The sequence below is a fragment of the Falco peregrinus genome, chromosome 3 (assembly GCF_023634155.1).
Source record: "Falco peregrinus isolate bFalPer1 chromosome 3, bFalPer1.pri, whole genome shotgun sequence".
Lineage (NCBI taxonomy): Eukaryota > Metazoa > Chordata > Aves > Falconiformes > Falconidae > Falco > Falco peregrinus.
In genome coordinates this window covers 18352897-18380839 of record NC_073723.1, presented here as the reverse complement: position 1 = coordinate 18380839, position 27943 = coordinate 18352897, and the positions used below count along the sequence as shown (strand labels likewise).

At 43.0% G+C, this 27943-nt stretch overlaps 1 protein-coding gene across 2 annotated transcripts; it reads left to right on the top strand.

Moving 5' to 3' along the window:
• Positions 1 to 387: 387 nt before the first annotated feature.
• Positions 388 to 17999, top strand: SQLE (squalene epoxidase). Of its 2 annotated transcripts, none has more exons than XM_055800491.1 (12): positions 388 to 605; positions 1065 to 1480; positions 3587 to 3839; positions 4117 to 4297; positions 6803 to 6899; positions 10132 to 10245; positions 11820 to 11991; positions 12275 to 12370; positions 12943 to 13085; positions 14157 to 14253; positions 14779 to 14866; positions 16156 to 17999. In XM_055800491.1, the coding sequence occupies exons 2-12, from the start codon at positions 1187 to 1189 to the stop codon at positions 16346 to 16348; spliced, it is 1728 nt and encodes a 575-aa protein (XP_055656466.1). In that variant the 5' UTR covers positions 388 to 605; positions 1065 to 1186; the 3' UTR covers positions 16349 to 17999. The 2 variants fall into 2 exon arrangements, with proteins under 2 accessions (XP_055656466.1, XP_055656467.1); XM_055800492.1 differs by having other exon boundaries at positions 388 to 900.
• Positions 18000 to 27943: the final 9944 nt, after the last annotated feature.

The following is a 27943-nucleotide window of genomic DNA, read 5'->3' as shown; positions in this document are numbered from 1 at the left end:
CCCCGCCGGGTGCCGGCCGTCCCCCGCCCGCGCCTCGCCACGCGCATGCGTAGGCCCCGCTCGGCAGCCGCGCGGGAACGGGGGAGCGGCGGGGCCGGGTCCGCCGCGGCGGCAGCAGCAGCACAACAGCGGCAGCGGCAGCACAGCAGCAGCCCCTCATCCCGTAACCATGGCAACCCCGGCGCTCCCGCCCCGCCCATCCACGCGTCGTCACATCGCCCTAGGAGCCCGGCGGACGCTAGCCCCTCCTACCTCCCGCTCGGATTGGTTGTCTGGCCATAGCGCCATCTCGGCATAGCACCGCCGATTGGCCAGAAGCCGCTGAGGCACGGGGCGCGCGGTACCTACAAGGAGGCGGAGGCAGTTTCTCATTAGCATAGTCCCGCCTGCCCGGCGGCCGGCCCGCCCGCCCGCCTCCGTGCGGTCGGGGTGTGCTCGCCGGGAGGCACCGGGCACGGGTATACCTGGCAGCCAGGCGGGAAACCGGGCTGAGGGGTTAGAGGGAGAAGAAGAGGAGGAGACAGCGGCGGCAGCAGCAGCATTAGCAGCAGCGTCGCGTCCTCCCTTCCTCCGTGAGGCGGCTGCGAGGGGCCCTGACACGACAGGTAGCGCATCAGCCGCGCCCCCCCCGGGGCGTGAGCCTTGAGCCGCCCGCCCGGGTGCGTCACGGGCGGCTGGGGCGGCCCCCTCGCAGCGCCGCCGCCTCACTCCCCCGGCGTGGAGGCTCGGCCGCATCCATCCGTCCCGGCAGCCGAGACGGGGCTGGGCACGGCGGAGGAGTGAGCTCGGGAGGCGGTGGGGAAGGAGACTCCCGCCCGCGGCGGGGACGGGCGCCGGCTCCGCAGCCGTCGCGTGTGGTGGGAGTCGTCGCGCGTCTCCGTAAGGCGCTGTGCGGAGCTGGTGATTTTTAAGACGTTTTATATTGATTTTATTTTTTGGGGGGTGGTTTTGGAACTGCTCTCTGGGCTCCTGTGGCAGCCCAGCGAGGTGGGGCTCGGTCCTCTACGGGGTTCTGTGGAGCATCTTGTTTTTTCATCGGGATCTCCCTCCCTCCCATCGCACAGGAAGGCTTTGCATTCCTATACGGACATTTCTCACACCCCGCACAAAACCGCATTTTGGGCAGCGCTTGTCGACGGGACAGTTTTGGAGGAAGCAGCCGGGACCAGTGACCAGTCCCCTCACGATGTGGACCTTTCTGGGTATCGCCTCCTTCATCTACGTGTATAAAAAGTGCGGAGACCTGATGACTTACGCCAATAAGGAGGTGCTGCTCTCTGCGTTAGTGTTCTTCTCCCTCGGCTTGCTGCTGTCCTACAGGTACCACTTCAGGGGGCCCAAGCAGCAGCAGCAGCAGCAGCAGCGCAAAGCCCACCTGGGGATGCTCTCTGATGTTCTCTCAGCTTTACCGCTTGTTGGCTTCTTCTGGGCCAAACCCACCCCAGGATCTCAACAAGTTGAACAGCCCAAATCCAGAAAGGTAGGTTCAATTCAGACGTGGCACATAGGGTGCAGTGTCCTGCTGTGCCCTCAGGCCACTGACCCTCTGTCCAGCTTCGGGAAAGCAGCTAAGAAGGGGTTGGAGAGAATTTGTTTTTAGATGCTGGATGTCTGATTTGTCATTGTGTTAGTTTTGGATGGCAAAAGAAACAGTGAAACTTACTTAAGTGATAGACCAGGTGTTTTGTAGAGTCAAATCAAATATAAGTGAAGAAACATTTTCGGTGAAGGATTATTATACTAGCAGGAAAATACCTTCAGTTGCCAGCCTGTTGTAGAGGTGAAGGGCTGGAGCATCTCTCCTATGAGGAAAGGCTGAGAGAGCTGTGACTGTTCAGCCTGGAGAGGAGAAGGCTCAGGAGGGTCTCATCAATGTATATAAATACCTGAAGGGAAGTTGCAAAGAGGACGGAGTCAGGTTCTCAGTAATGTCCAGTGACATGACAAGAGGCAGTGGGCACAGTCTGAAACACAGGAGGTTTGCTCTGAACATCAGGAAACATTTTTTTTTACTGAGGGTGGCTGAGCACTGAAATACGTTGCCCAGAGAGGTGGTAGGGCCTCCATCCTTGCAGGTATTCAAAACCCAGCTGGACATGGTCCAGGCCAATCTGCTGTGGCCCTGCTTGAACAGGGGGCTTTGGACCAGGTGACCTCCAAAGGTCCTTCCCAGCCTCTGCCGTTCTGTGGCTCTGTGATCAGCTTCCTAATACTTGTGGAGAAAACACATTTGTCTAGACAACGGCAGGTACAGTTATTTGGAAATTATTGCTAAACTATTGCTTGTACAATAGCTACAGGACCAGAGCTCAGATAGTCTGTTCTGCTGAGCTCAGTGTGAGACTTGCTGTGAGAGAGGAGAGCTGTAGTTCGTGGCTAGAGCTGAGCTGGCATCCTGCCATCTAAGACTACAAATAGAAATGCATATTCAGTACATCTGTGGGCTGGTACTGTCTGGCTACTTTCTTGTGTAGTTCTGAGCATTTTCAGCTGAGCGCTGACCCCTTGTGCAAAAGAACTTCAAACTTTTTGGCTGCAGGTCAAAGGCTCTGGATTTTTATTTTGTTTTTCCTGGTAAAGTCTGCCTTTACCCCCATTTCTTGTAATATCTGAATTCAGATAGTTTTGCACTCCCTTGCTGTGTTGTAGATACAAGCATGACACAATGACACTAGAAATTCTGGTGCCAGTGTTGTTCTGGGCATTTGTTTCACTGATGTAATCGTGTTTTTACCCCCGTCAGCACTGAGGCATTTGTGAAAGAGTAAATTGGACTCTATTCTACCAGCTAGAGAAATTACTTGAAGGTTTGCACTGGAATTGGCCTTACAACGTTTTTTTCAGGTGTATGTGATTAGATGCTGTTGGGAAGGTACTGTAACACAACTAGCCTTCAGGTACCAGTTTATATGTTAACTGATACGTAATCTGATGTATGTCAATTCTTAACAGTTTTAAATGTAGGCGAATGGTAATTTTACCTATACTTTTGACTGTCTGATGAGTTTTAATTTCAGGACACTTCTTTAAAACGTTTCCCAGGTAGCAGCTTCTGTTGACACTTTTTCATGCTGAGTATTATCATAAGATGCTATTTCGGTAGGTAGGTTCCCTTACAGTAAAATTAAAGAGAAATACATTTTCCAGTGAATCTGATAACTTTTTCATTGCAAACTGCTAAAGCCTTCGGGTAGTAGTGGCTCACTGGCATGAAGGCATTGTTTTGTTACTTTCTAGACCAAGAATATGGGACAGCCTCGGCTTACTGCATTTTATAGGAACTTTACTTTCAGTCTCTCTGAGACTATGTTAGTGGTTTGTCTTTGATCAGCAGGGCAAAAAAAAGCAAGTATCTTGTTTTTATTTTGGGGGGATGTTGATTTTTCTTTGTTCTTTGTGGTTTTCTTGCATTGTAGAGTACGACTGATTCAATTTTGGACAAAACTAAACGGGAAAACACTCTCCAGCTACTGATACGCGCTCAGTCCCCTGGGTCAAAGTAGAACTAGTCCAAAGTCAGTGCTCTGACAGGGTTATGGTACAGATACATCAGCACATGTAACTTTGTTTGCTTTGTTTTCTAAAGGGTAAAAGAGAAGTAAACTTCTCAGATGTATATCTGACAGAGACAACTCCAAATACAATATTATCACACCAATACGATCCAGAAATTATCATTGTGGGATCAGGTGTCCTTGGTTCTTCTTTGGCCACGGTGCTCTCAAGGGATGGAAGAAAGGTGACTGTAATAGAGAGGGATCTGAAAGAACCTGACAGGATAGTTGGAGAATTGTTGCAGCCTGGAGGTTTTAAAGCCCTTAGAGACTTGGGTCTTGAAGGTGAGTGCATTTCAAATTGTCAATAAATCTATAACACAACAGTTAGTACGCTCAGTTATGTTTTTATACAATGCATGCCTACAGGGAAAACGAAGAAAGACATTGTCTGCGCTTAATATTTGAACGAAAACTGCTTGTGTATGTCTAGTCTGCCATTTTGAAAATATCCTTCAACATGTGTGTTTTGATTAAGAAAACTGGACTCTGTGTAAAAGAATACTTAACTAAGCTTTCTTAAAGACTTTTAAAAACTCATCTATTGGCTTATATTTTGCAGATACAGTAGAAGGTATTGATTCACAAATAGTAAATGGTTACATAATTCATGACCTAGAGAGCAAGTCGGAGGTTGAAATTCCTTATCCAACATCTGAAGATGGCCACGTGGCCAGTGGAAGATCTTTTCATCATGGCCAGTTCATCATGGGTCTCCGAAGGGCAGCTATGGCAGAGCCCAAGTGAGTCACCTTGTGAGCAATGCAGCTGGGATCCAGAGGCTCAGAAGCACTGTTCCCAGCATCTGTGAGATCCCTTAACTATTTCACTCTTTCCCAACACAAGAGGGCTGCAATAAACAAGACTGAGAGAAAGTAACAGCTGTAGTTACACGTTCTGTTTTCTATTAATGACTTGCATGTACATCAAATGTTACCCTTTGGGAAAATTAATCTTTAAACTTTGGGAATATAGGCTTCAAATATTAGGCAAGGTACTGGTTCATCCATGTGAGAGAACAGTTCAGGGGTTAAGGGGTGATTCTCTTCTGCTGATTCTTGGGTTTTGTACTTTACCAGAAGAAGAGACCTCTTCTCAGTGAGCAATGTGTAGAACTTCTTTGGTCAAGAAACAAGTGACAGATCTGGTATCATTTCTTAGAATTGTAGAATGGTTTGGGTTGGAAGGGACCTTTAAAAGTCATCTAGTCAAAGCCTCCTGTGATGAGCAGGGATGTGTATTTCTTCCACTGATGTTATATGTGATGCCAGAAATCAGGCTGCTTCTACATTTGCATATTCTGCTTTTTCTGATGACAAGAAGTCAAGCCAAATAACTAGAAGGGAGCACTGAATGGAAGTACCTCTTTCCAGTTACTAACATCTGTTTTTCAGAATCTTGGAAGATGCCTTCTCTTCTGATGAAATAAATATTAGTGTTTCGTATTTTCTCTTTAACTGATTTCTTTCTTTTATACAAGATATGAGATAAAAACTTTTATTGAAACAAAATAGATTCTAGGTGCTGTTTTCTGTGAGGTGTTTTTTGTGTTGTCTTTTTTTCCCCCCCCTAAATAATGCTTACAAAGGAAACGTGATGCTATCATCTTTTTACCTTACGTGTCTTTATTCTGAAATTTCTTTCTCCTATCATATCTGTTATATCATATGAATTACTAAAAGTAGCACTGAAAGATAGCAGCTTTGTACTACAGTTAAAATTAATAGCCACTGTGTTTACTAGCTATAAAAGCTAAAGCAGTCTTGTTGAGGTTTCAAGCTCGGTGAAACTTGGGCACCTGTTTGCTCAACTTTCAGGGAAAACTCCAGCAGCTGTACACAGTCTTTGAAGCAGAAACTTAGAAAAGCTAATGTTCATGTGACTTGAGTTCAGTTCTTTCCCTTTGTATCCACACAGTTTCATTTTGTGTGTGCTTGCTTTCCATTTTAATTTTAGCATTGAAAACATGTTAAATTAAGGTGCGGGAGAGGTCAAGAACTCTTTAACAGTACCATGAGGCTTTGTTTTTTATCTCAGAGCTCGTGAAAATATAGGGGATAATTACTACTGCTTAAGATATCCTCTTTATAACTACTAGGCAATATGAACTTATTTCAGAAAAGTAATTTTGCAGAGAAAACAGGTAGGGTATCACTAGTTAATTATTCTTACGGTGGGTGAAACCAGAAAAAGAAATGAGCACTTATGTAGCTGAAATGACAGCTATAAAAGAAGTTTAAAGCTCTGGATCCTATTCGAACTCTGGTTCACCTGCTGTTAACCTGACATGCTGCTGCACTCCCTTGCTGTTGAAGTTTCCGTCCATGTGTTCACACATAAAAACCATAGATACTTTGATACAGCCAACCTGCCTATTGCCTGGCAAATTAAGCCAGTCACAATCTGCTCTGAAATTTCTGTGCTCACTGACATGTAGAAAAGACATGAAATCGATTGCTCATGTTCCCTCTGAGAACCTAAAATACCAAGCTGTTGTACTCTCAAATGGACTCATTTCTCCCAAGCTGTGGAATTCCATCTGGATACAGAAGTATGTGTGAGGGGGAGAGAGTGTCCATTTCAAGCTTCTAAGTCTGAAATGCTGGGATGAGGTCTAACAGCTCAGATCCAATAAAGGATATAAGATTACAGGGATTTAATTTGTGAACCCCCAAAAAGAAAAAGTGTGTCCTGAGGTCAAAAGCTGAATATCTGTGTCCTAATCAGGTTAGATTATTTTGGACTATTCGGAGAGTTGGGTACCTCACTTTTATCTAGTGTACATGTTGAAGTGCTGCTTCAGATCTTGCTCCTGAGTTCTGCTTGGAGTTAGGTCTCAACTGCACTGTCAGCATTTCCCACCATTTAGCAGGGATGACTCGGTCAGCTGCTTATTTCTGACCATGTCAAACTGCTCTTTGCATCTCTCATGTGGCCGTGGAGCACCTGAAGCATAACTGGGGATTCTGCAAAGTGGTAGGGTGTTTAGGATAAGCACTACAGTTTTAGAATATTCTCAGGTATCACACCAAATGGCAGTGCTGAACTGAAATTCGTGATGAGCACTTTTTGATGTTTAATGTGGCTTCTGAAAGTGGTCCAGAGCACATCTTTGTAAAATCTAAACAAACAGTGTCAGCAGAGACAAAATTAGTGAAAATCTGGTTTTCCTTCTGTGTCAAGTGCCTTGAAATGTTGGTATCATTAATCATCTTCCATTCTGTTCTAACCCCTCAATTTTATTTCAGTGCAAAATTCATAGAGGGGACCGTGTTACAATTGCTTGAGGAAGATGACTGTGTTGTGGGTGTTCAGTACAAGGACAAAGAAACTGGAGACACTAAGGTAGGACAGTTTTCTGTTACAATCTTTGCTAAACTATTGAGAAAATCAAGGGTTGGTTCATACATATATATATATATATATATACATATAAATAATCTTTTTAAATGTCTGTTCCAGTTCACTGGTACAGAAATAGTGCAGTTACCAAGAAAGTGAAAGCTCTAATGAAAGGAGACTGCATTCTAGTGGATACAGTCCTAGCATATGGGGATTCTTATTGTAACTTCTGGTTCAGCTTCTGCTTTCAGTGTTTCTGGAGAATGGAGTTCATTGCTTATTTTAATGTTCATATGTCTGGAGTGTAAAATCTTTTGAGAGTTACTGATGGAAAAAACCAATGTATTTTGTGCTTTGCCTGCATGTAATGGTCTACATTTCCACGTATACTTCCACCATTAACTGAGGTGTCTGAACATAAGAAAATAGGTGCCTATTTATAGAGGTAGCTCTGTCCAGTCATTTCTTGGATCACAGAAAGACAGTTCTGGCCTGTTCTAAATGTGTGACTGATTTGATTCGTGTTCCTGGCCTCAGCTAGTGATAAACTGCTGGCTAAATGCTATGGAACTGTGTGAACTTACAGTAAAAAGTTTGGGGAAGACCAGTCTCAGTAGAACCAATGTGCTGAAGTTCTGGATGTACTGCCTATTCTCTAGAAAAGCCAAATTTGTAATCTCCTTTGTTACTTTAAATTTTTTTTGCTGCCTAAAGTTATGTAGCCAGTGTGCTCAGATGTGCTCTGATGGGGAAGATGGGAATCTTCCGCCTATGCTCTGCTGCCTTCCATAAAAGACTGAGGAAGTTCCCAAGTGGTTAGAAGATCCTTTTCTGAGCATTACTAACAAAATCTCTCATCTTTAGGTCATTCAGAAATGGGAATGGCGGTATAAAACCATAAGTAAGAGAGCCTTTTAAAAAGTACTTGCCCAAGAAGTAGGAGAACTAGCTGGGTGTAGCTCTTCAGGCAAATGGCACTTCAGCCCATGTGATGGCAAAGTGCTGTTAAGTAGGAAGCTCTAGGAGAGCTGAGTGGAAACAACATCCTTGATCCTTCTTCAGGTAGCTGGAAGAAGAGGGAGTTCCAAGTCCTGTTTCTTGGTCTGCCTCATGTATCATGTAAAATGAATAAAACTATATCAGGAAATCCACTCTAGTAGAACAAGCCATTGAATCACACGTGGGTGATGGAAAGACAGGGAATTTGGAGAGGAGGAAGTCTGGGGGTGAGGGATGTGATCTGTGGTCTTTTTTTTTTCCCCCTGAATGTAATTTGCTTTACCATCCAGCAATGTAGACGGCTGGTTGTTTTGTTTGGAGGGTGGTGGGGGATAGTACTTACTCTGCTTTGAGATTTGTTTTTAGGCTTTACACATTTATGGATGTTGTTGTTGTAATTTTAAGTGTGACTGACTTGACCAGCAGTAGTGTGACAAGTGTTTTAGCCTGCATCTTTCCTAAGAGCGTGGATGTTGTTCTTAAGGCTTTGAGTTTCCTATCTGTATAAAGGTGATAAACAACTTCATGTTTTGCTCTGAATGCTGAAGTTCTGTAGCTGGAAAGAGCTGTTTCATTTGCTAGCTTAGGTCTCCTTTGATTTTAGAAATCTAGCGTAAGAAATTTCCAGTAAAAATTTCTTCTGAACTGTGTTTTGCTATCTGTGACTTTTAGCTGCTGGGAAGCTACTTAGGGGGGAAAAAAACCCAAACCAAAACCAAAGCAAAGCCTGTTTACATTTCTTAGCCTGCTTTGATAAAGAAAGGAGGCTGATCAATGTTGTGTCTCTGTTTTTCTGTTCTCTCCATCCCTGTTGTCCACCACGTTACCGTTGAGATTTTTATTGTCTTAAATGAGGTTCAAATTACCCAGTATGCTAAAAGTCAATGTAGAAAATTTATCAAAACCAAGCAACTGAATAGAGTAACGGTCTTAGTATGTTGACTGTGGAAAAATTGTAGCATGAATGCTCGGATCATTAGACACAAGGGAACCCATATGGGCAGGTGGCTTTGCTCTAATTGCAGGAGTAATTAGAGTTTGCAATCATCTGAGACCATAATCTGTAGGAAAGAGTTTTCATGAGCTCACTTCCACAAGCTCAGACACCATGAACGTGTATTATGTTACTCAGCTCTACTGTCATCTGATTTTTCCTGATTTCCCATCACATGGCAAAGGATGTCAGGATTGTGTGAGACAAGTGACCGAGTCCATTCCTGTGCAGGAGAGAACTGCTCATGGAGGAACCCATTCACATACTGGCTCCCCAGACGCTTCCATCCAGTAGTATTACATTTTTCAGGAGTACTAATGAAACACAGCCTGCTTTTTTTGCCTTGTTAGTACATCCTGAAAGCTTAAAAGAAAAACTTTTTTTTTTTCGCTTGTGCCAAGTGTATGAGATTATTGGAAGGCCAAGGACTAATGCTCAATATAAATCTATAGTCGTGTGCAGTGAAATCACTGAATGTTCTGAGATATATTGAGAAAGCTATAGGTAGAAGGTAACATCTCCCTCAAAATGCTTTTTAGTATAATAATGTTGTCATATTGCCATAACAGTGAAATGCTTAAAAGTATATTTTAGTAACTGGAGTAATTTGCTTGTGTTAGAGAACAATATAAGTGTTAAAAATTAGAAATTTCTGCATACATTCAGGCTGAACCTGATCAGTTTACTCAGATCTTGTTTTGTATTTTGTCTATATGCATTATGTGTTCTTATACTTCCTAAGTATACTAGGAGCTGCTCAGAGTTCACTGCTTGGTCTTTTAAAGCAGACCTTGTATGCTTACTGCATTTCAGTTTGTTAGACTCCAGTTTGGTTTTGTTTAGTTGCTTATGCATGTTTCTTTAATATAAAATTTCTTCTTTGCTTGCTTTTTTTTTTTTTTTTCCCTGAAGAGCATTACAGGCTGAAGGGAGCAATTGCTTCACTTTTTTGGGGTTTTTTATATACAAGTTTCTACATGGTCCCTATAACTATGTTATCTGAATGCATGTCTGTAAAAGCTGGAGTATACTGTTAGATCAATTTTTAGAGGAAATGAAGTGTGAATGAGGAAGGCAAAAACCACTGTATATCTTATAAATATGGTCCGTGATCATCTTATATGTTTATTGTTTTGTGAAACATCTAATGTACAATTGAAAGTGAGAGCCTGGGAGAAGTTTTCCACTGTTCTGAAGCAAAATTGAAAATGTCATGTCTTTATTTTTTTCTTCATGCTGCAGGAACTTCATGCACCCCTAACTGTTGTGGCTGATGGACTTTTCTCCAAGTTTAGAAAAAACTTGGTCTCCAGCAAAGTTACAGTTTCATCCCATTTTGTTGGTTGCATTTTGAAGGTAACTTTTCTGTATAACGCTATGTAAGACAGTGTGCTGCTGCTTCTTAATGTGGGTCTGAATTTCACTGAATATGTTGTTCATTATCTTTCCAACAGTATCAATTAGGACTATGCTTTTAGATATTTATCCAGCCGTTCTGTCAGTTTCTGTGTCCCTTTGAGGAGTGTTTGGGTATTTTGGTCAGTGTTTTACTGATTCATACTCCATCCCAGCTCTAGGATAGCTGAACTTTCTACGTCAGACTTAACATACTCAGTACAGTTAACAGGTCAGGTTTTCAACTCTTAGAACACTTTTTAGTAACTGTGAGCCAGTTTGGGGTGGGTTTCTTTCCTCTTTTTTTTAAAGTGGATATTGTTAAAAGTTAAGATTTCTGGTTTTAAGAGTGGAGTATAGTGTTAATTTTAAGCACATAGTTCAACAAGGGAGGGTTTAAAAAAAATGGATTAGCATTCAACATAGCTAATTTAAACTGAGCACTGGACTCACCACACCAGTTCATAGAAAATACTTTTAAGAAAAAAAAGTTTCAGCATCTCATATAAGGTAGTGCTACGTGCGCTATTAGTGCTGTATCTTACATAGCTCTAATCTCTGCATTAAAAGTAGGCACCATTGTAAAGCTGGTATCCAATTTGTAAAATTACTACTGTGGATATAGGTGCTTTGACTGGTTTGTGTTAAGATACTGGTAGCTAAGATGGTGACATGGATTTTTTCCACAATACTTACGGTGCAGGGAGTAGAAGTCTTGATTTTTAGATCATCCTAGCAGCTGTGCTGTGTTATATGCTCTGGAAGAATACTCAAACTGTGCTGCTGCCTGAAGGTGGGGTACCTTGTAACCAGGTACATGTATACCTTCAAGACCTATAAACTTCAAGATAGAAGGTAGGAATCAAGGTTGGTAGCTGGGTGGTTGGAGAACCCATGTAGAAATCCTGGCTGGGTCTTGTCCCTTGTGGCTGCTGCGTTAACTATTGCATTAACAGCAAAAATAATTGAGGGAAAAGGAACCAAAACTAGAGAACTTTCCCTGGGCTGGGAACACTGACTTGGAGGAGCTTCAGCACTTTTTGTCTCTCTAACTCCTCCTGTTTCTGTGCTTTTGGAAACTTGGTTAACACCTAGTTAGATAGGACCCTATGATTCTTCCTCAGTTGGTGTCTCCATGTAGTTGTATACAGATTAGTGTATTTCTTTCCCTCCCACCACTTTCTTTATGATAAGAAAACAAAATTATCTTATCAAAAACTATTACATTGATTACATTACAGGTTTTCAATAGCATGTATTAAATATTTGTGAGTTATTCACATGAAATGTATTACTTATTCTACTAAATATAAAAATGTATTGCCAGAAGAATTGTAACTACAATTCTGAAATTCAGAACTTGCTTTTTGAAAACACTTCTCTTGTTCATTTAAAGAGAAAAAGAATAGAAACTTAGTGTGATATGGGATTTTATTTCAAAGTATTACAGAAAATTATTATTTTTTTTTAATCTGAACTTTAATATCCTTTCATTGATTAGTCTCAATCTTTCTCCCCCTTCTTTTCTTTTGAAGGATGCGTCACAGTTTAAAGCTAATTATGCTGAACTTGTTTTAGCTAAAACTAGCCCAGTGCTAATCTATCGGATTTCTTCAACTGAGACTCGGGTCCTTGTTGATATTCGAGGGGAAATGCCAAAAAATTTAAAAGAATATATGATTGAGACCATTCATCCACAACTACCTGGTAAGTCTAGAAAGATTTCCATCCGTAATCATCTCAATTAAATGTGCTAAAAAAGGCACATTTCATTGAATCCATTGAACTATGTGGGCTTTTTCCATGTGCACAGTTACTCTTTCAGTAATGATTCACCCTTCAATTCTACATCACATAGCAGTTCGTTCAGCTCACATCTGTGAGGTTAGCAATTCAGAAGGATTACATCTCTAAGAAGCGGTTAAAATGGGTTGTATGCAAATTATTCTAGACTCCAAGTAGTGTAACTGAAATATTTTGGTTATTGCAGACCACTTAAAGGAACCATTCTTAATAGCGGTTCAGAATGATCGTTTAAGGACTATGCCAGCCAGCTTCTTGCCTCCTTCAGCTGTAAACAAAAAAGGTGTGTATTATGAAATTAAAAGGAGGGGAAAAGGCATTATAAACTTCTCCTAGGGCTTAGGCCTTTGTTGTTCAATACAACTGTCTCATAGTTCTTCTATGAAAAATAATATTTTGAAAATGTGTACCTTGGGCATAGTTTAATGGGAATGTTTATATTAACACCACACTTGATATCAGTGCCTGCTTTTTTAAGTTTAAATCACTCGGTTGCTCAAGCTTATACAAGTGTGGTCTTTTTAAGGAAAACTTGATTTAAAAAAGGAAAGAAATTACCTTAAAAAGTGTTTGTATTTGTGTTCTTTGACACACACATGTTCATACCTATAGGGAAAAAATATTTTGACCTTGATCATCTTAAAGCCTTTTTAAGCTTGTTAATTTAAAAACACCCACACCCCCCACCACCCTTTTTCCTTTTTTTTTTTTTTTAAAAAAAAATTTTGTAGTTGTTACTCATTTTCTGGTGGGAATGAATTCTTAGTAAGTTTTGTTTTTAAAAAATAGAGGGTTTGAATTCTAAGATTATGTAGTGGTCATGCAGTATCCCATTAATTTTTGTCTTCTACCTAGGTGTTCTTCTTTTAGGAGATGCATATAATATAAGACACCCTCTAACTGGTGGAGGAATGAGTGTCATTTTAAATGATGTTAAAATATGGAGAAGTTTACTCCAGGATATTCCAGACCTTTATGAAGATTCTGACATTCTCAAGGTAAAGCTTTATTTTGGGCTTATTTTAGGCAGCTTTTGCGGCAATGTAGTGACACGCTTTTCAGTTTTATGCAACCCAGAGACATGTAAGTTATTAGTGAGGCACAGGGGTTTTCAAAGCTTTGGGTAGATAAATCATGCATTAGGCATTCACCAGTAAGCGAGGCTGCCATGTGTGCTATAGCAAAAGGCATATTCAAAACTCTGCTTGCTGACCTGTTGTGTTTTGCTTGAGAAGACTGGAGTGCTGTGTCTAGACAGCCTGCTTTGCTAGCATAACCTGATAGTCCCATATTAGTGGTGTATTTGTAATGTAAATTGATCTTAAATGCGGTGGGGTTTGACCATTACACATGTGTGAGCGCTACTCAGAGAATAACAGCTGGCCTGTTGACTGCTGCATTAACCTCACAGTAGTAAGTCAGAACATGTCCTTCTTTCCCAGGAATTGGCATCATCAGTGTTGATGCATTATTTTTTTCAGTGAGATTTAGATCCAAAATTTTGATGAGTAGATAATAAAATTTCTTACTTATTTGTTTACTTCTTTTAAGTGAGTTAGGCATGTTGTCTTGGATAAATTATAGCCAGAGTAATTATAGACTGTAAGTAGATGACTCAAAAAGTGTATTTGAAAATTGAGAAGCACTTAGAGGGACCCTGAGTGTCAGGAGAATACAGGACATACCTGACCAAATGCAGATGCTTAGATCTCAGCTAGTCACCTCAGACTTTCAGTTATTTCCTACTTAGTCAACAGAGAGAACTAGGTGTTATCCTTCAAATTTCTGACCTACCCCAGCCACCTACTATAGGATGAGATGAAGCGCACCCTGGAACTACTTTTGTTGTTTGGGTTTTTTTCCTGTATTTATTGTAAGAGGAGGCTTGATAACTGGTTCAACAAGTTTCCAAAATTCCTTAATGACTTAGCTTGGAACTGATCTAGCGTATCACTAAATTCGCTCTACATTTTCATGAGTATGACTCTTACCATCTCTTTGGGAATCTTGTGATTGTTCTTGTGTATTTACTTACAGGAGTACTTTTTTTTTTTTTTCCCCTTTTTCAGGCAAAAAGAACGTTTTACTGGTCAAGAAAAAAATCTCACTCTTTTGTAGTGAATATTCTTGCCCAGGCACTTTATGAACTCTTTGCTGCCACAGATGGTAAATGTATTTTAAAGATAACTCTGACTAATTACAACTTAGTAAATAAATACGTCTGGGGGGGGGATGGGGACGGGGACAGACGTGTATGTGTATGAGCATATGTCCATGTGTTTGTGTGTGTGTATGTTGATATATATTAAAAATATAGCAATCAAAGGATTTTAATGAGTTAGCTTGCATTCTCTGCCTAGTTGTTTAGTTCTAGCGTTATGTAAACTGAGCTTTAGTGATGTGAAGACAAGTCTGGAGTTTGTTTTTAAAAAAAACACAAAACCATTGGGGAAAAAAAACAACACAAAGAACAAAACAGAAGACATTTGTTCTTGTGCCAGCTAATTCAAGAATATGTAGGTATTCTATAAGACTATGCTTTATTTAAATAAAACTAGCTCAGAATCCAGCTGAATTTAACAGAACGACAGCTACCAAAGTCCTGGAGTTAATATCACTGTTGTGTATTATTGGAAAAGTTTTTTATGTGTGTTGAATATATTTGTTGAGTCATTTTAATTAATTTTGTAGATTCCTTGCATCAGCTAAAGAAAGCCTGTTTCCATTACTTCAGACTTGGTGGAGAATGTGTCTCGGGTCCTGTTGGATTGCTATCTGTGTAAGTTCACCATGCTGGTAATAGTTAATGTGAACGGGGTCGAGCACTGTGAGCCTCTGTCAAGATCTGCTTTGCTCCCAATCGGTCAGCTCTGCACAGGGAGAATGGTCCACATGAACCTATACTTTTAGGGTTATACTAAAATTCGGAGCTCTTTTAGAAGCTATGCCTTTAAATGCTGGCTCTTTTTTTTTTTTTTCCTTTTTTTTTTTTTTTTTTTCTTTCTTTGTAAAAAATGCCACTAAAATCTAGAGAGAAGTTAATGCAGGTGTCACGGCAGTTTGAATGAGGTAGAGGGGTCCAGACTAGCAGAGGAGCTGGTGGAGGCCTTTCATGCCTGACAAGCTGAGAGTGAGAGTAGCGAAGGATGAGGTCTCCCCAAAAAGAACACAAGGAACAGGGTTACTGGTAACTATCAGGGTGTTTTGAGTGACACCACAGAAACTAGTGAATGCACAATAAATCACACTACTTTGAACAGAGTCATAGCATCAGAGAATATCTTGAGTTGGAAGGGACCCGTAAGGATCATCAGGTCCAACTCCATTAAAGGCAAACAAACCTACCTTTTCTTAAACCTCAGTACTTTTTTCTAAAAACATTTGGTTTTGTCTTAGCTCAGATGTATGAATACTGACAGGGTACTGAGTACAGCTGCATGCCAAGCTAGGGTTGTATGTGCATCTTCTTAAAAAAAAAAAAAAAAAAGAGTATACTGAAGTTGCAGTTCCTAGTCACCTTATGCAGACAAAGAAGGGTTAGATCGAACTAAATGTTGCTGAGTTTACTGATCGGAGTACAGCATTTTGTGGAATGCAAAACACAGTTGAAAAAATCTACCTGTATAGCTGATATTCTTGACAAAGAGGTAAAGAAGGAAAACTGGTATTTCCTACATAGTTAAGAGCCTGTGTGTGAACACCTGTGATCAATGCAGTACTGACATGTGAGAATGTGTGCATTTATATTTCTCCCGTTTTGGAGTAAGAGCTGAAACTGATAGAGCCTGTTGAGAATAATCCCCTGGGAGTTGATAAAGGCAGACACAGACTACTGGAAATTAAGAGAAAGCAGCCGTATATGCTGGCTGTGCTGTAGAAGGGAACGCAGACTGTATAGTAGCTTGAAGACACCAAAGTTTGTTTATTTAGTTGAGACAGCAAGACTAGAGCTGCCTAAATCAGAAGGGGGTGTGTGTAGTCTCGAGTGGGGATCTCTAATGATAAAATAAAAAATTGTTATTCTGATTCTGTTTATTTACGTGTTTTATCTATTTATTTTTAATACAGGTTATCTCCTAAACCAATGGTACTGATTGGCCACTTCTTTGCTGTGGCGTTATACGCTGTTTATTTTTGCTTTAAGTCAGAGTCCTGGATCACCATTCCTCGAGCATTTGTCAGTAGTGGGGTTATTCTTTACCGGAGTTGCTCTATAATATTTCCACTTATTTACTCTGAAATGAAGTATTTAGTCTATTAAAATCCAGGGGGAAGTGACTGGAGGAAGAAAACATGAAAATCACAATGCCTTCAAAATCTTTGGATATGTACTATTTAATATTGTATTATCTTTTCTTCTCTTCAAAATGTGTTTTCCTTGATAAGGATTTAACTTTGGTTTTGTGGTTATATACATATATATTATATGTAAATACTCTTTTCTTTGCAATTAAAGTTCAAAAAGGAGTTAGCTGTTTACAAGGACCATAAATAAGTGTTGACATGTGGTAGATAATTGCCAGTTTTGTCAGAATTTCATCCTTGCTTTATCCATTGCCGAGTGCACCACTAATATTAATAAACTGAAAAGTGAAAACTGTAAACCATAAGCTGCTATTATCCTTCATGCTTTTTTCTGTTCGGTAGTTCCATAGACTGTTTCTTGATTACTGTGAAGTATTGTAACATTCTTGATTTGGGTTGTTTCATTAGGATTTGCCTGTTCTTTTTCAGTTGCAGCTAAGACACTAGTTTACTGACACTTAAAAGGACACTGTAAAGGGTTTCTGATATTGAAGCGTCACTTTAGTCACTGTTGCAAGTGCCATGTTGCTCTTCTGAGATAACAAATAATAATCAAGCCATAGTTAAGTTGGCTACTGCATTGCACTTGGGTACTGAAAGCACATGGTTTTGAAATTTTCTTCCTATCTCACTTCCTTTTAAACCCTTAGGGTTTTTTTTTTTTTTTCTTTTGCTTGGTGTGTGTGCAGCTGAAGTTTAACACTGCCACGAACTGAAGCACAGCAACAAAACGGAATCCACTGAAAAAAAATCAGTCCAGGCTATTTCCAGTAGACAGTAAAGTAATCTTTGATATCACTGCTAAAAACTCATGAGAAGTACCGCAAGAGTGTCCTTTTAATACTTGGAGCATGGTTTGGTTTTGTTCCTATAGAAATTACTGCATGCTACTAAAGAGTTCACATCTCTTGCTGTTGGTCACTATTCCTTCTCGATATCTCTTTATCAGTATGCTTTCCTTTGTTCTTGTGTATTTTAATTTTTCTTTACCTTTCTTATGATTTCTTTATGTTGTCGCTGCATGGCTCTACTATTTTGGATTGCCTGAAAAGGAAATCCCACATCAGTGCAACCAACAGTTCAGAGAGCAGTAAGAAATTATGTTTTTCTGTGCTGGTGAAACTTTGACTATATCTTGAAAATGACAGATTGCGTAAGTTGTATATAACCATACATTTTATGTTGGACTGTGGGGAAAAAAAAATCTGTGGAGAGGCTTTTTTAATATTTTGTTTGATGGATATTTCAAATGAGCTGTTCTTTTCCAGAAGCAAAAGTATGTATATTTTTCTAACCATTATCACTTTTGATACCCTCTTGAAATTACACGCATCATGAATATCTCTATGTTTAAACTTTAGGGTAGAGTACTAATATTTTCAAATATCATTATATATGGTGACTAAATGATGCCCCTTTAAGGGTACACAAAGTTTGCAGAATTTATACAAGTGTTTTCAAAATTTGTCACAATTTTGAAAATATTGATTAATTTTACATTTTCTATTTTTTTATATTATTTGCAGTCAGTCTCTTTAAAATCAAAGATAAAAAGTCCTGAGCCAAATACACATGTTCAGCTTAAATAAAAAGTTACCATATCTGTAGATATATTTTTTTTTTCTGTTGATGTGTATCTCTGGTTAGTGAGTTTTGTTAGGTCCTGATTTATCTGGAAATACCAGTGTGCTTAAATTTACATACATGTTTAAGCACTTCTTTTCTTTTCTTGAAGTCAGTGCCTGGTTAAGTGTCTTGATGATTGGGACAATGATCGCTTGTTTGAAATTACCGTGGGGGAGAGAAAAATGTTGCATGTATGTGTAAGGAAGAGTAGCCTGAACATGTGACTCGTGAAATGGTTACGTGCCTTGTCCTCAGGACACGATGAAGGACTTTGAAGTATCGAACAACCCGGGACCATCTGGACACAGGGCAGCACAGGGTGTGGGCTTCTAACTGAAGTTCCTGATGAGCTGGTCTCCGGTAGGGTTTGACAGCCTTGGCTGGGCTCCTGTCCCAGCCGGGCAGTGGCACGCAGCAGTGCTTGGCCCTCACGATGAAAAGTCCTGGGGCAGAATTTCAAGCCACGTCCTGTAGTCTCTGGCTGCAGTGGCTTTCTCGGGGACGCAGAGGGAGGCTGAAGGGTGGGAGAGAAGTCGTGAAAGAAGCAGTACTTGAGCCAAATGAGAGTAAGAAAGGTAAAGCTGGCAGTGAGCGGGCAATGTCCATAGGTAAAATGGCCAAAAATGGAATCCGGCTGTTTGAGCTAATGCTAGCCATCGTACGCAGCAGACAAGTCTTTAAGAATCCTGGGTTTCGTTTTCTACACCTATATGCAGCAAAGTGAAGTGATATGCCAGGAAAGATGCGTCACAGGTGTGACTCAGAATTGGAGAGGAACACAATGCACACGTATTTGTTGCAACTTGTGAGTTGTCTATGTGCAAACTGGAAAGAGGTTAGTTCTAAGGATTTGTAGGCTGCAAAACTTAATACCATCCCGTGCCCTTAGCAGGGCACCTAGGGAAGAGTGGGCACATGAGATGTGCGTTGTGCACGTGTGGTTATCCCTGTGTTCCAGGACTGGTGCAGCTGCAGCTAACGCAGCAGAAGGAGCAAGAGAAGCAGGTGTGTAGTGGTGAGGTTGTAGCTGGTGACATGGTTCAGGAGTATGAAAACTTGCTAGTGGTGAGAAGGAAAGAGGGAACAGTAGCTGCCTTCTGTGCTGGTAAGTGGTCTAGAGGCTTGTTCATAGGTGGGGAGTTAATTCATGCATGCAAATATCACATTTGAAGCTTGCTTGAGAAATTTGTGTCGTGTAGGCAAAGTGTTCTTGGTCTTCTGGTTTTGGGGGTTTGCCTTGTTTTGAACAAACCCTTTACTGGAAAATATATGGGGCAATGAGAAGGGTTTTTATTACAGCTTTAAAATGCCTGCTAGCGCAGGCATGCAATATTGGATTTTTGATGAGTGGTACCCATTTGGGCTGTGCCTGTGTCCTGTGCCTCTAGCTCCACTGCTCCACTACAAGCAAGTGAAAGGCAGAGTAGCAGCGGTAGTTTTCCTCCCACCTTCACTCTAATCACCTGGAACAAAGAGAAAGCACTTGAGCAGTCCTGGAATCAGCTGCCTGTATTTTGTAATGTATTATTTGATTGTGCTTCTGAGACAACAGCAGTAGTGTAGCGTGATGTTACAGATCTCCAGCATAATTACAGTGCTCCTCTGGGGAAGCGTCTGAATGGAGGCTTTAGTCTGTTCTGCAGCTGAAGAGGAGCACATCCTTTTCCGTAGGTGTAAACGGTTAGTTGGTGATGTCTGAATAGCACTTGGAAGACTTTACACTTAAAACCTCGCTGATGTCTGGAGTACGCTCAGGGAAAAACGACGACCGGTAACAAGGAAGATGTGCTATTCCTCATCTGTATTGCCCAAGCTTTGTTTCAGTTGAACAATGATTTGGTTCCGAAGAGCCACACGAGTTTGGTTGTAATCAAGCTGTTCCAAAGTACATGCAACAGCAGCGCTGTTACCAGGGTTTCCAAATGTCTGTGGAAATCTGAAAAAAGGGGATGATTAAAATATATTGCTCCCTCCTTCATAATGCCAGTTTCTGTGTTGTCTTTTTGCCTCGTGCCCGTGTTGTACGCCTGGTCTCTGCTTCCTCCCACTCGGTCTTCTGGTCCTTGCTCCATGCTTGCAGCCAGAAGTGTGCAGCAATCCAGGACGTGGTTGCTGCGCTGCAGAAAGGTTAGGTAAGGTAAGGCAGGTGGAGCATGTTGCCCATAGTGGTTTCCCATGTGGAAGCTGTGACCTGTGCTCCTTCAAAGGCCGGTCTCATCTCCAAAAACCTGCTTGTTGGTATTTACTGTCATGCCGTTGATACACGCCGGTGGTTTTGTGTCGGTAGGGCAGTAATTTATGGTGGGCTCATGGGGCTTTTGCGTATTGTTCTCTGGAACCAGCTAGTGTGTTCTGGACAAAAGCAAAATCCGTTCAATTCAGAATAAATAGAGGCAGCTGATAAATTATGCGTCCTGAAATTCTGGCTTGCTCAGCATGACAGTACTACATGGAAAATAGCATCAGCAGTTCCTGAGCTCCTGGAGTCCCTGTGGAGCTCCAAAGAGCTGGGCAACCTCCTGTGCTGTGCATAGTGAACAGCAGCACGGCAGAGTTTGCTGAGATACAGTTATTTGGGGTACTGAAAATAAAAGTTGACAGGGAATTTTAAATAGTAACTGAAATCCAATGTTAATATAAGCAAAGCAGCATAAATAAGAAAAATCATCGTGATAGCAGAACCCAACGGTGAGTGTCCTGGAAGCACCGTGACTGGTCCTCTCCAAGCTTCCACGCAGTTTGCAGTCAAAGAGCATGTTGGGAATTGTCAGCGAAGGGCTACAGCAAGAAACCCGCCACAATTCTGCAGGAAACGAGCCTTTGCACCGGCTGAGGTGTGGCAGAGCAGGAGCTAGTCGTGCCTCGGGCGGAGGCGAGAGGAGCTGCGCGGTGGAGCGCTGAGCCTTTGCCAGTGGTGTTTTCTGAAGGCAGAGCTAGTGAGGAGCCATGGAAGAAGGGGCTTCTGGTGTCACAGCCAGGTTTTAGAGCTGGTCTTCAAGCAGGGGTTACCAGGCCAGCCAAACAGAAACAGCAGAACCGTAGGTCCAATACTGGAATACTGGCACAGGCAATAGGTACTTGTGTAGCGACCACTTCTGGGGATGCACCCAGACAATTTAGTGGGGTGCGTTGCATTTCTCATACGGGATTTTAAGCGGTTCCACCTATGCTATTGCAGTGGCTATTTTTTTTTTTCCATGGGAACATTTGGGGTTTCTTTAGCTCCGCACCCTGTTTACCCGTAGGTCACTCGTACACGATTACTTTGCAGGTTTCTGTGATGCAGCTAGCTTCCTTCGGAGGAGATGCACATTTTTCAGGCAACGGGCATCCTAACGCTGTCTTCCCAGGTATGGCTGTTTGACAGCCCTAACGTAGAGGCTGATATCTATATGGTCCTGAAAATTTGTATTGTCCAGTAAAAGTATACAGAAGTGTATGTACAGATATCAACTTCTCCTAACTGCTGTCTCCGTACTTACAGCAGTACCGTAGGTATGGGTTTGACGTTATGGGTTCTTCTAGGCTACAGGACTGGATTCTCTAATGGCAGGAGAGGAAGGGGGGGCTTGGAGAGGGGTGCAGGACCATGGTCCCAGCTGTGGGTTGTGGGCACGGAGGCTTCATCTCTACTGGGGGGCACAGCAGGACCACAGCTGGCTGTCCCTCTTCACTGGTAACGCTCTGTCCATAATGCTCTTGGCACAGGCCACCTTGTGACCTCCCAGGCACCTCCTGGGTGTCATTTGGAGGGGAAGGGGATTAGCATGGAGTAGGGATCGTTGCCAGCCCTGTGTGGATCAGGTTGTCGTGTTTGAGGTGTGAGCCGTGCTTGTGCCAGGTGGTTCCTGCACCACAGGGTGGGTCCTGACATGTTTTATGATGTTGTGGAGTGAATGCTGAGATCCTGGACCCAGGTATCTGCATGGGGCTTCCTGGGCACAGGGCTGAGCCCAGCAACAACTGCTTTGTATACTTTTTGTGTGGAAAGTACAGCATAAACGTGTCCCTCACCTATATTTCAGCATAAATAAAACCCTACTATTTAGGTTTTATGTTATGAAGCGTTACCACCTTCCCTACAACCAGATATATTTTCTGCCTCAGTTTTCCATCCTAGGACAGCGGTCATTTTATCAAGTGCTTTGTCCTTGTGTCTTCCGGAGGAAACTTGTGGAAGAGGACACTGGTAGCAAGGAATGGGTTGCTATTTTGAGAATGTGGTGGATGTGCTTTGACCTTGGCTAATTTTTGCTTTGCTTTTGGAAATGTGGGTTGAGATGGTGGATTGAAATGCATTTTGTTGACAATGATCGCATTCTGACGCACATCCTGTTGCAGGCACATAAACCCCATAAGCATTTCAGATACACCATCAAGTGGAGGAAACCTTCTCAGGTGTCCCTGCCTTCATCTTCTCTTGAGTCCTTATTACCACCTGGAGTGGTCACAGGCGATTCTGTTAACCTTGAGCCTTATACTGCTTTTTCTAGGCGAGTTTCCTCTTCCAACTGAGAATCAACAGGAGGTGGGAGAAGCTTCTGCCACAGGCTGCCGTGGGACACCGGGGGTCACTTGTGCTCCCTGCAACCTTGCCCCATGCCAGAGAGCTTTGCTGACTAATGATTGCTGCCTACACTGCAGTTTTCTTCACAGTCTCTATCTCTCCTGCCATCACCAGGCAGGAATCAGATCGAGTACCCGTGTTTTCTACTCCAGTTGCCTTTATCTCTGCCAACTGTGAGTTGCACAGCAACACTGCTGTGGCTCAGGTTTCGCCATACGGTAACTTGGTAACCACAGGTAATTACATGGTGGTAGAAGCTGGATGCTGACTTACCATGGTTTCCTTTGTACCCAGAGTGCCCTTGCTAATTGCTATAGAGCATACGTGGAGCCGCTCTGTCTCTCAATAATGTATTTGGTGTCTGCATTTTTATCTTGCCAGAGCTAATTTCTCCTGCTGATGACATCTGGAAACAGATAGTGCATATAGATGTTATTGGGGCATTAAATGCTTGGGGGCATTTAAATCGGAGGTCTCTTGTTTTCATGTGCCTGATCGCATCACCATGACCCAGCGTCGTTCTGCTTGCTCCATATAGTGCCTACACAGGTACCTATCACATACCATCTTTATAATCAGATAAATTAAAGCGTGTAACAGTAAGGCCTTTCTCCTCTCAGATGTCTGCACTGCCAGTCATCCACTGCCCGATGCTGCCAAGATGATTCTTTTGATACTCTGGTACAATATTCTGGGGAGCTGCACACATTAAAAATATCCTTCAAACCTGCTTTTAAGGACCGACATGCCTGTAGAAAGGATCATCTTGATTTTATTTGGTTATATTTGGGCAAGTAAATGAAAGCGCTTATTTTCAAAATAAGGAGGAACACAGCATTCAAAGGTTTAAAAGACACAAGCATGCAGAAATGAGATTGTATCCGTGTTAGCCTGGTGTATAAGAGCAGTTTCAAAAGCCCTGTGTGATTCAGCCAGTAAGATGCTTGAGGCTTCACAATCTTGTCCTTGTACAGCCATTGCAGCGCTGGGGAGCATGGCCGGGAGGGAGTCCTGCACCAGGGCACGGTTCTTTTTTAATGCTAGAAAAGTCCTGATGGAAATTCTTGTCCTGGGTGGCGGTGCAAGTGATAGATGGCTCCACTCCCCGGGAAGGCGTTACAAATGCCCTCTTAAGGTGCAGGCTGAGTAAATGCGAGCATCCCCTGGGTGTATCTGGGTGCGAGTCTTGTAGTCAAGCTTGTCTCAAGCCAGCTAATGAGCTTTCCTGGGTCTGGTTAACCAACTACGCAATGGATAATGGTGCTGGGAGGCAGCACTGTCAGCAGCTGCCAAACTTGAGTAAGTGCAATAGATTGGGTCTTTTGTTTCGCACTAGAACGTGAAGCGAGAATTCTGTTTCCAATGTACTACTACTAACTTAATTCCCACCGATGCTAGTGGGAACCAAACAGGTTGCGGTGGAACTGGCTGCAGGGTGAGCTACAGCCATGGCAGCTCTGGTTTGTGGGCAGTGGTGGGATGTGACCCCCTATCGGGAGGCAGAATCCCGCTGCTGCTGCCGGGTGGGAACAGGGTTCGCAGTGGCGATTGCAGCAGCTTCAGCGACACAACATGGCCAGCTTGTTCTCGAGCCCCAGCCTCAGCAAGGTTTCTTGCGAGACAAGGACTTAGCTTTTTAATTCACGTCTGATACTTAATTCTTGCACGACAAAAATTTTATAGCTGGAGGATTTTAAGATGGAGAGTGTTGTGTGATGTTACTTCATTTGTATATAACTGGATTTTCATTGCCTTATTTATTGTTACTTTTTAAAAAATACAAAATGTGAAAGCTGGAAGCCTTGCTTTCTGTGGATTTCTAGTTATTTTGGTTATGGAAGGATGAGAAAGTGTCATACCTCTATCATTATTCTGAATATAAATTTTTCCTGGTTTTACCTGAAGAGCCACAGGAGTTAAAGTTAAGCATCTTAATTAAAAATGGCATAAATTGCATTTTGACTCCTGTGGCATGCTACGTACTGGTTGGTTTGTTCCTGCTTGAAGTGAAAGGGAATGCCTGCACTGGTGGGCTATACCCAAATAAAGCGTGAGAGGGTAATTTCCAGGGAGGAATGCTGGTTCACTCTGGCATCGTGGCTATATCCCAAAGCAGATTAGTTCAGAGTCAGGTTTTCATAAAGCATTATTGAGAATTTTAGTGTCGTATCATGTTTTAAAGAAGAAATGCAGGGATACATTCCCTGCTGAGGAATACTGTGATGAAATAGAGCACAGGAAAGATGCCTGCCGATGTTCACAAGCTACTTCAACTGCAGAAACTAATTACAAATATTCCAGAGCTTTTTTCTAGTCTGCCTGGGAACCCTCGTTTTCCTTAATAGTATCATTATTGATTTTTCTGCTTGCTGAGTCACAGCAGTAATTTACACTGCTATGGAACAGCCCCTCGTAATCTGCTTTCACAACAGGGCTCAGCGTGACTCAGAGGAGCTAGAATTTGAAGTGTAGTCATAAATAATTGCATTAATAACAAAAGCCCTAATGCATTAGCTTAATGTGTAAACTGTGTGGTTTAACTTATCGTAACCATTTTCAGGAAGCTGTACTTCTGTGGTGGGGACAGGATATTTGTATTTGCTTTGGGGAAAGTTTAAAGTTTTCTAAAGTAAAAGCTTAAAAATAAATTCAAATAGGGAAAAAATAGTTTGACACCCGTTTGTGTTCTTCCTCTGTTGCTCTTTGCTTTCCTACCTGTTAAAGTAAGAGTACGTGTTCCTAGCATGGGTGGGAGGTTAATACTGGGTGATGCCCGCTCCCCTCCTCCCCTGTTTCCCCCTACCTCTTTTTTTTTCCCTGCGATCTTACCATTGCGTTCCCCCTTCCTGCTGCTGTATATCTCCCTTTGCTTGTCTGGTCTCACAGGTGAATTATTAAGAGAAGTCCGTGTTACGGCGTTAACTAAAATGGTTTTATTAATGATGGGATGATGATCAAATGGTAATTAACTGATGACAGAATGAAAATCACATGTAATCAAGTGGTGATTATACGGTAATTGAATGGTAGTTAAAGAGTGATTTGACAATGGCTTAAATGATGATTTAGATGGTGGTTAGGCAGTAATCTCTTTACTATTGCCTACTATTTACTACACTTGTAATAAAAGCTGGCTGTATAAATGTTGCTAGTATACAATATACCTGTAGACCTAATGTAAAATGTCCTTACCTTGTTGTAGATATCAGATACAGGGTAAGGGGTCCCTCAGCCTCGAGGAGTAACCTGGAGAGGGGTCCCCGCTCAAGGGGGAGATCATTGCTGTGCTTGGTGGGTTTGAGGCGGGGGGGCTACAGCTTTTTATAGCATAAAGTGATCAGCTCCAAGCCAAACTCTCTTTGCCATAGGTGCAGGAGTGCAGCTGTAGCAGTTTGCACTACATCTGGTCTCTGCTGGGGCTGATACCCTGAGCCCCTGGTAACGTGTGGCCTGGACTCCTTAGCTGCTGAGAAGATGGAGCCCAGCGCGGTTCTTGAGGTTTACACCATGGGGCTGACCTCAGCTAGGCCTTCTCCTCGGTGGTGCCCACCTGGAGGGCCATGTGGGGGCCGGACAGGCTGTGGCAGGGAAGCCCACCTGTGTCTTGGCCGGCAGGTGCAGGAGCGGTCTGGAAACTAGGACCACGCGTGGCAATCAGTTAGCTGAGGGGAATGTGCTCGAGCTTGTCTAGACAACAATTAACATGATGGGGCATGTTTACAGAGCACAGGGGAGTGGGGGACGGATGGCGCCAAGGTTGGCGCCAAGGAAAGGCAACACCTTGCGGTTAATTGCTGGTAGTTAACCAGCAATCAGGGATTGCCTAGTATGCAATGCTTAGCTTCAAGAACCAATTAGTTTAAAACGCGCAGCTTCTGAAAGTGTATAAAAACGCGTGCTTCTGTACAATAAATTGACATTTGCTTGCATCAAGCTGCGTCCCGTCTCTTCATTTGCCGCAGGCAGGGACATGCCAAAGCCCTTGCATGGGCAGGGAGGCGGGCGCTGGGCAAGCCTCTGCCTGCTGGGGAGGGAAGGGCTGCACTCCTGAACGGAGCTGGTTGCTGGCACGTTAAAACCCTTCCCCCTGCAAGCCAAGTTACTGGGACACAGGTTCTGCTTTCGCAAAGAGTGAACTGGGGTCAGGTGAAACACACCTGCAGCGGCGCTGAACCCCACAGATCGGTACTTGATCTTTTGGCAGAGGAGGACCAGGTTGGGGAACGTATTTAAACATTGTGGATATACAGAAGTCTGTGGGAGTTGGTGGGATGTACCCCTGGGTGCAAGGAGAGCTGGCAGGTGTCAGCGTGAGGCTGCTGTCAATGCCCTGTGAGCAGTGGTGGTGATCCTGGGGCCTGGATGGCGGCCAACCGCTCCTGTCTTCAGGAACAGCAAGGAGGAGCAGGGAAGCTGCAGGACGGCCAGCCTCACCGTGATCCCTGGTGAGGGGATGGAGCAAGTAGGCCTAGAAACCATTGCCAAACATACAAAGGGCAAGAAGGTGACTTGGAGCAGACAGCATTGATTTACAAAGGGAAAAACCAACTTAACCAGCTGGCTAAATGGCTGTGCTCAGCAGCACAGCGTCCGGCTGGAGGCCCGTCACTAGTGGTGCACCCCATGGGCAAGCACTGTTTAATGTCTTCATTAATGACCTGGGCAGTGGACCCTGAGCCTGTTTGCAGGTGATACAAAACCACGAGGAGTGGCTAGACGCAGCGGAGGGAGACTTGGACAGGCGGGAGAAAAGGGCTGACAGAAAGTTCATGAACAACAAAGGGAAGCGTGAAGTCCAGCACCTGGGGAGGGATGACCCCAGGCACAGGGACAACTGCTAGAGAACAACCTGGCAGAAAAAGCCCTGGGCTCTTGGGGAACATCAGTCCACTCCTGCAGTGGTGGCCACCAGCCTCCTGGGCTGCACCAGGCAAGCGTTGCCAGCGGGCTGTGGGAGGTGATGCTGCCCTCTGCTCAGCCCCGGTGAGACATGTCTGGGTGCTGTGTCCGGTCCTGGGCTCCTCAGTACAAGAGAGACAGGGATGTACTGAAGGGCCATGATGAGGACTGAGAGTTCAGAGCATGTGCCAGGCAAGGAGAGGCTGAGACAGCTGGGACTGGTCAGCCTGGAGAAGGTTCAGGGGGGTCTTATTCATGTAGATAAATATCCAGTGGATGGAGGGAGTAATGAAGATGGAGCCCAGTGACAGGACAAGAGGCCACAGGCACAAACTGAGACACAGGAAACTCCATTTAACTCTAAGAAAAAACTTTTTTTCACTGTTCATGTGGTCAAACAACTGAGCAGGTCACCCAGAGAAGCTGTGGCATCTCCATCCTGGGGATACTCAAAACCCA

Excerpts from the sequence above, each read along its gene's own strand:
- SQLE (XM_055800491.1), top strand. The coding sequence starts at position 1,187 with ATGTGGACCTTTCTGGGTATCGCCTCCTTCATCTACGTGTATAAAAAG. Across the intron at positions 6,900-10,131 it reads AAGAAACTGGAGACACTAAG|GAACTTCATGCACCCCTAAC; the intron begins GTAGGACAGTTT and ends TTCATGCTGCAG. Across the intron at positions 14,254-14,778 it reads ACTCTTTGCTGCCACAGATG|ATTCCTTGCATCAGCTAAAG; the intron begins GTAAATGTATTT and ends TTAATTTTGTAG.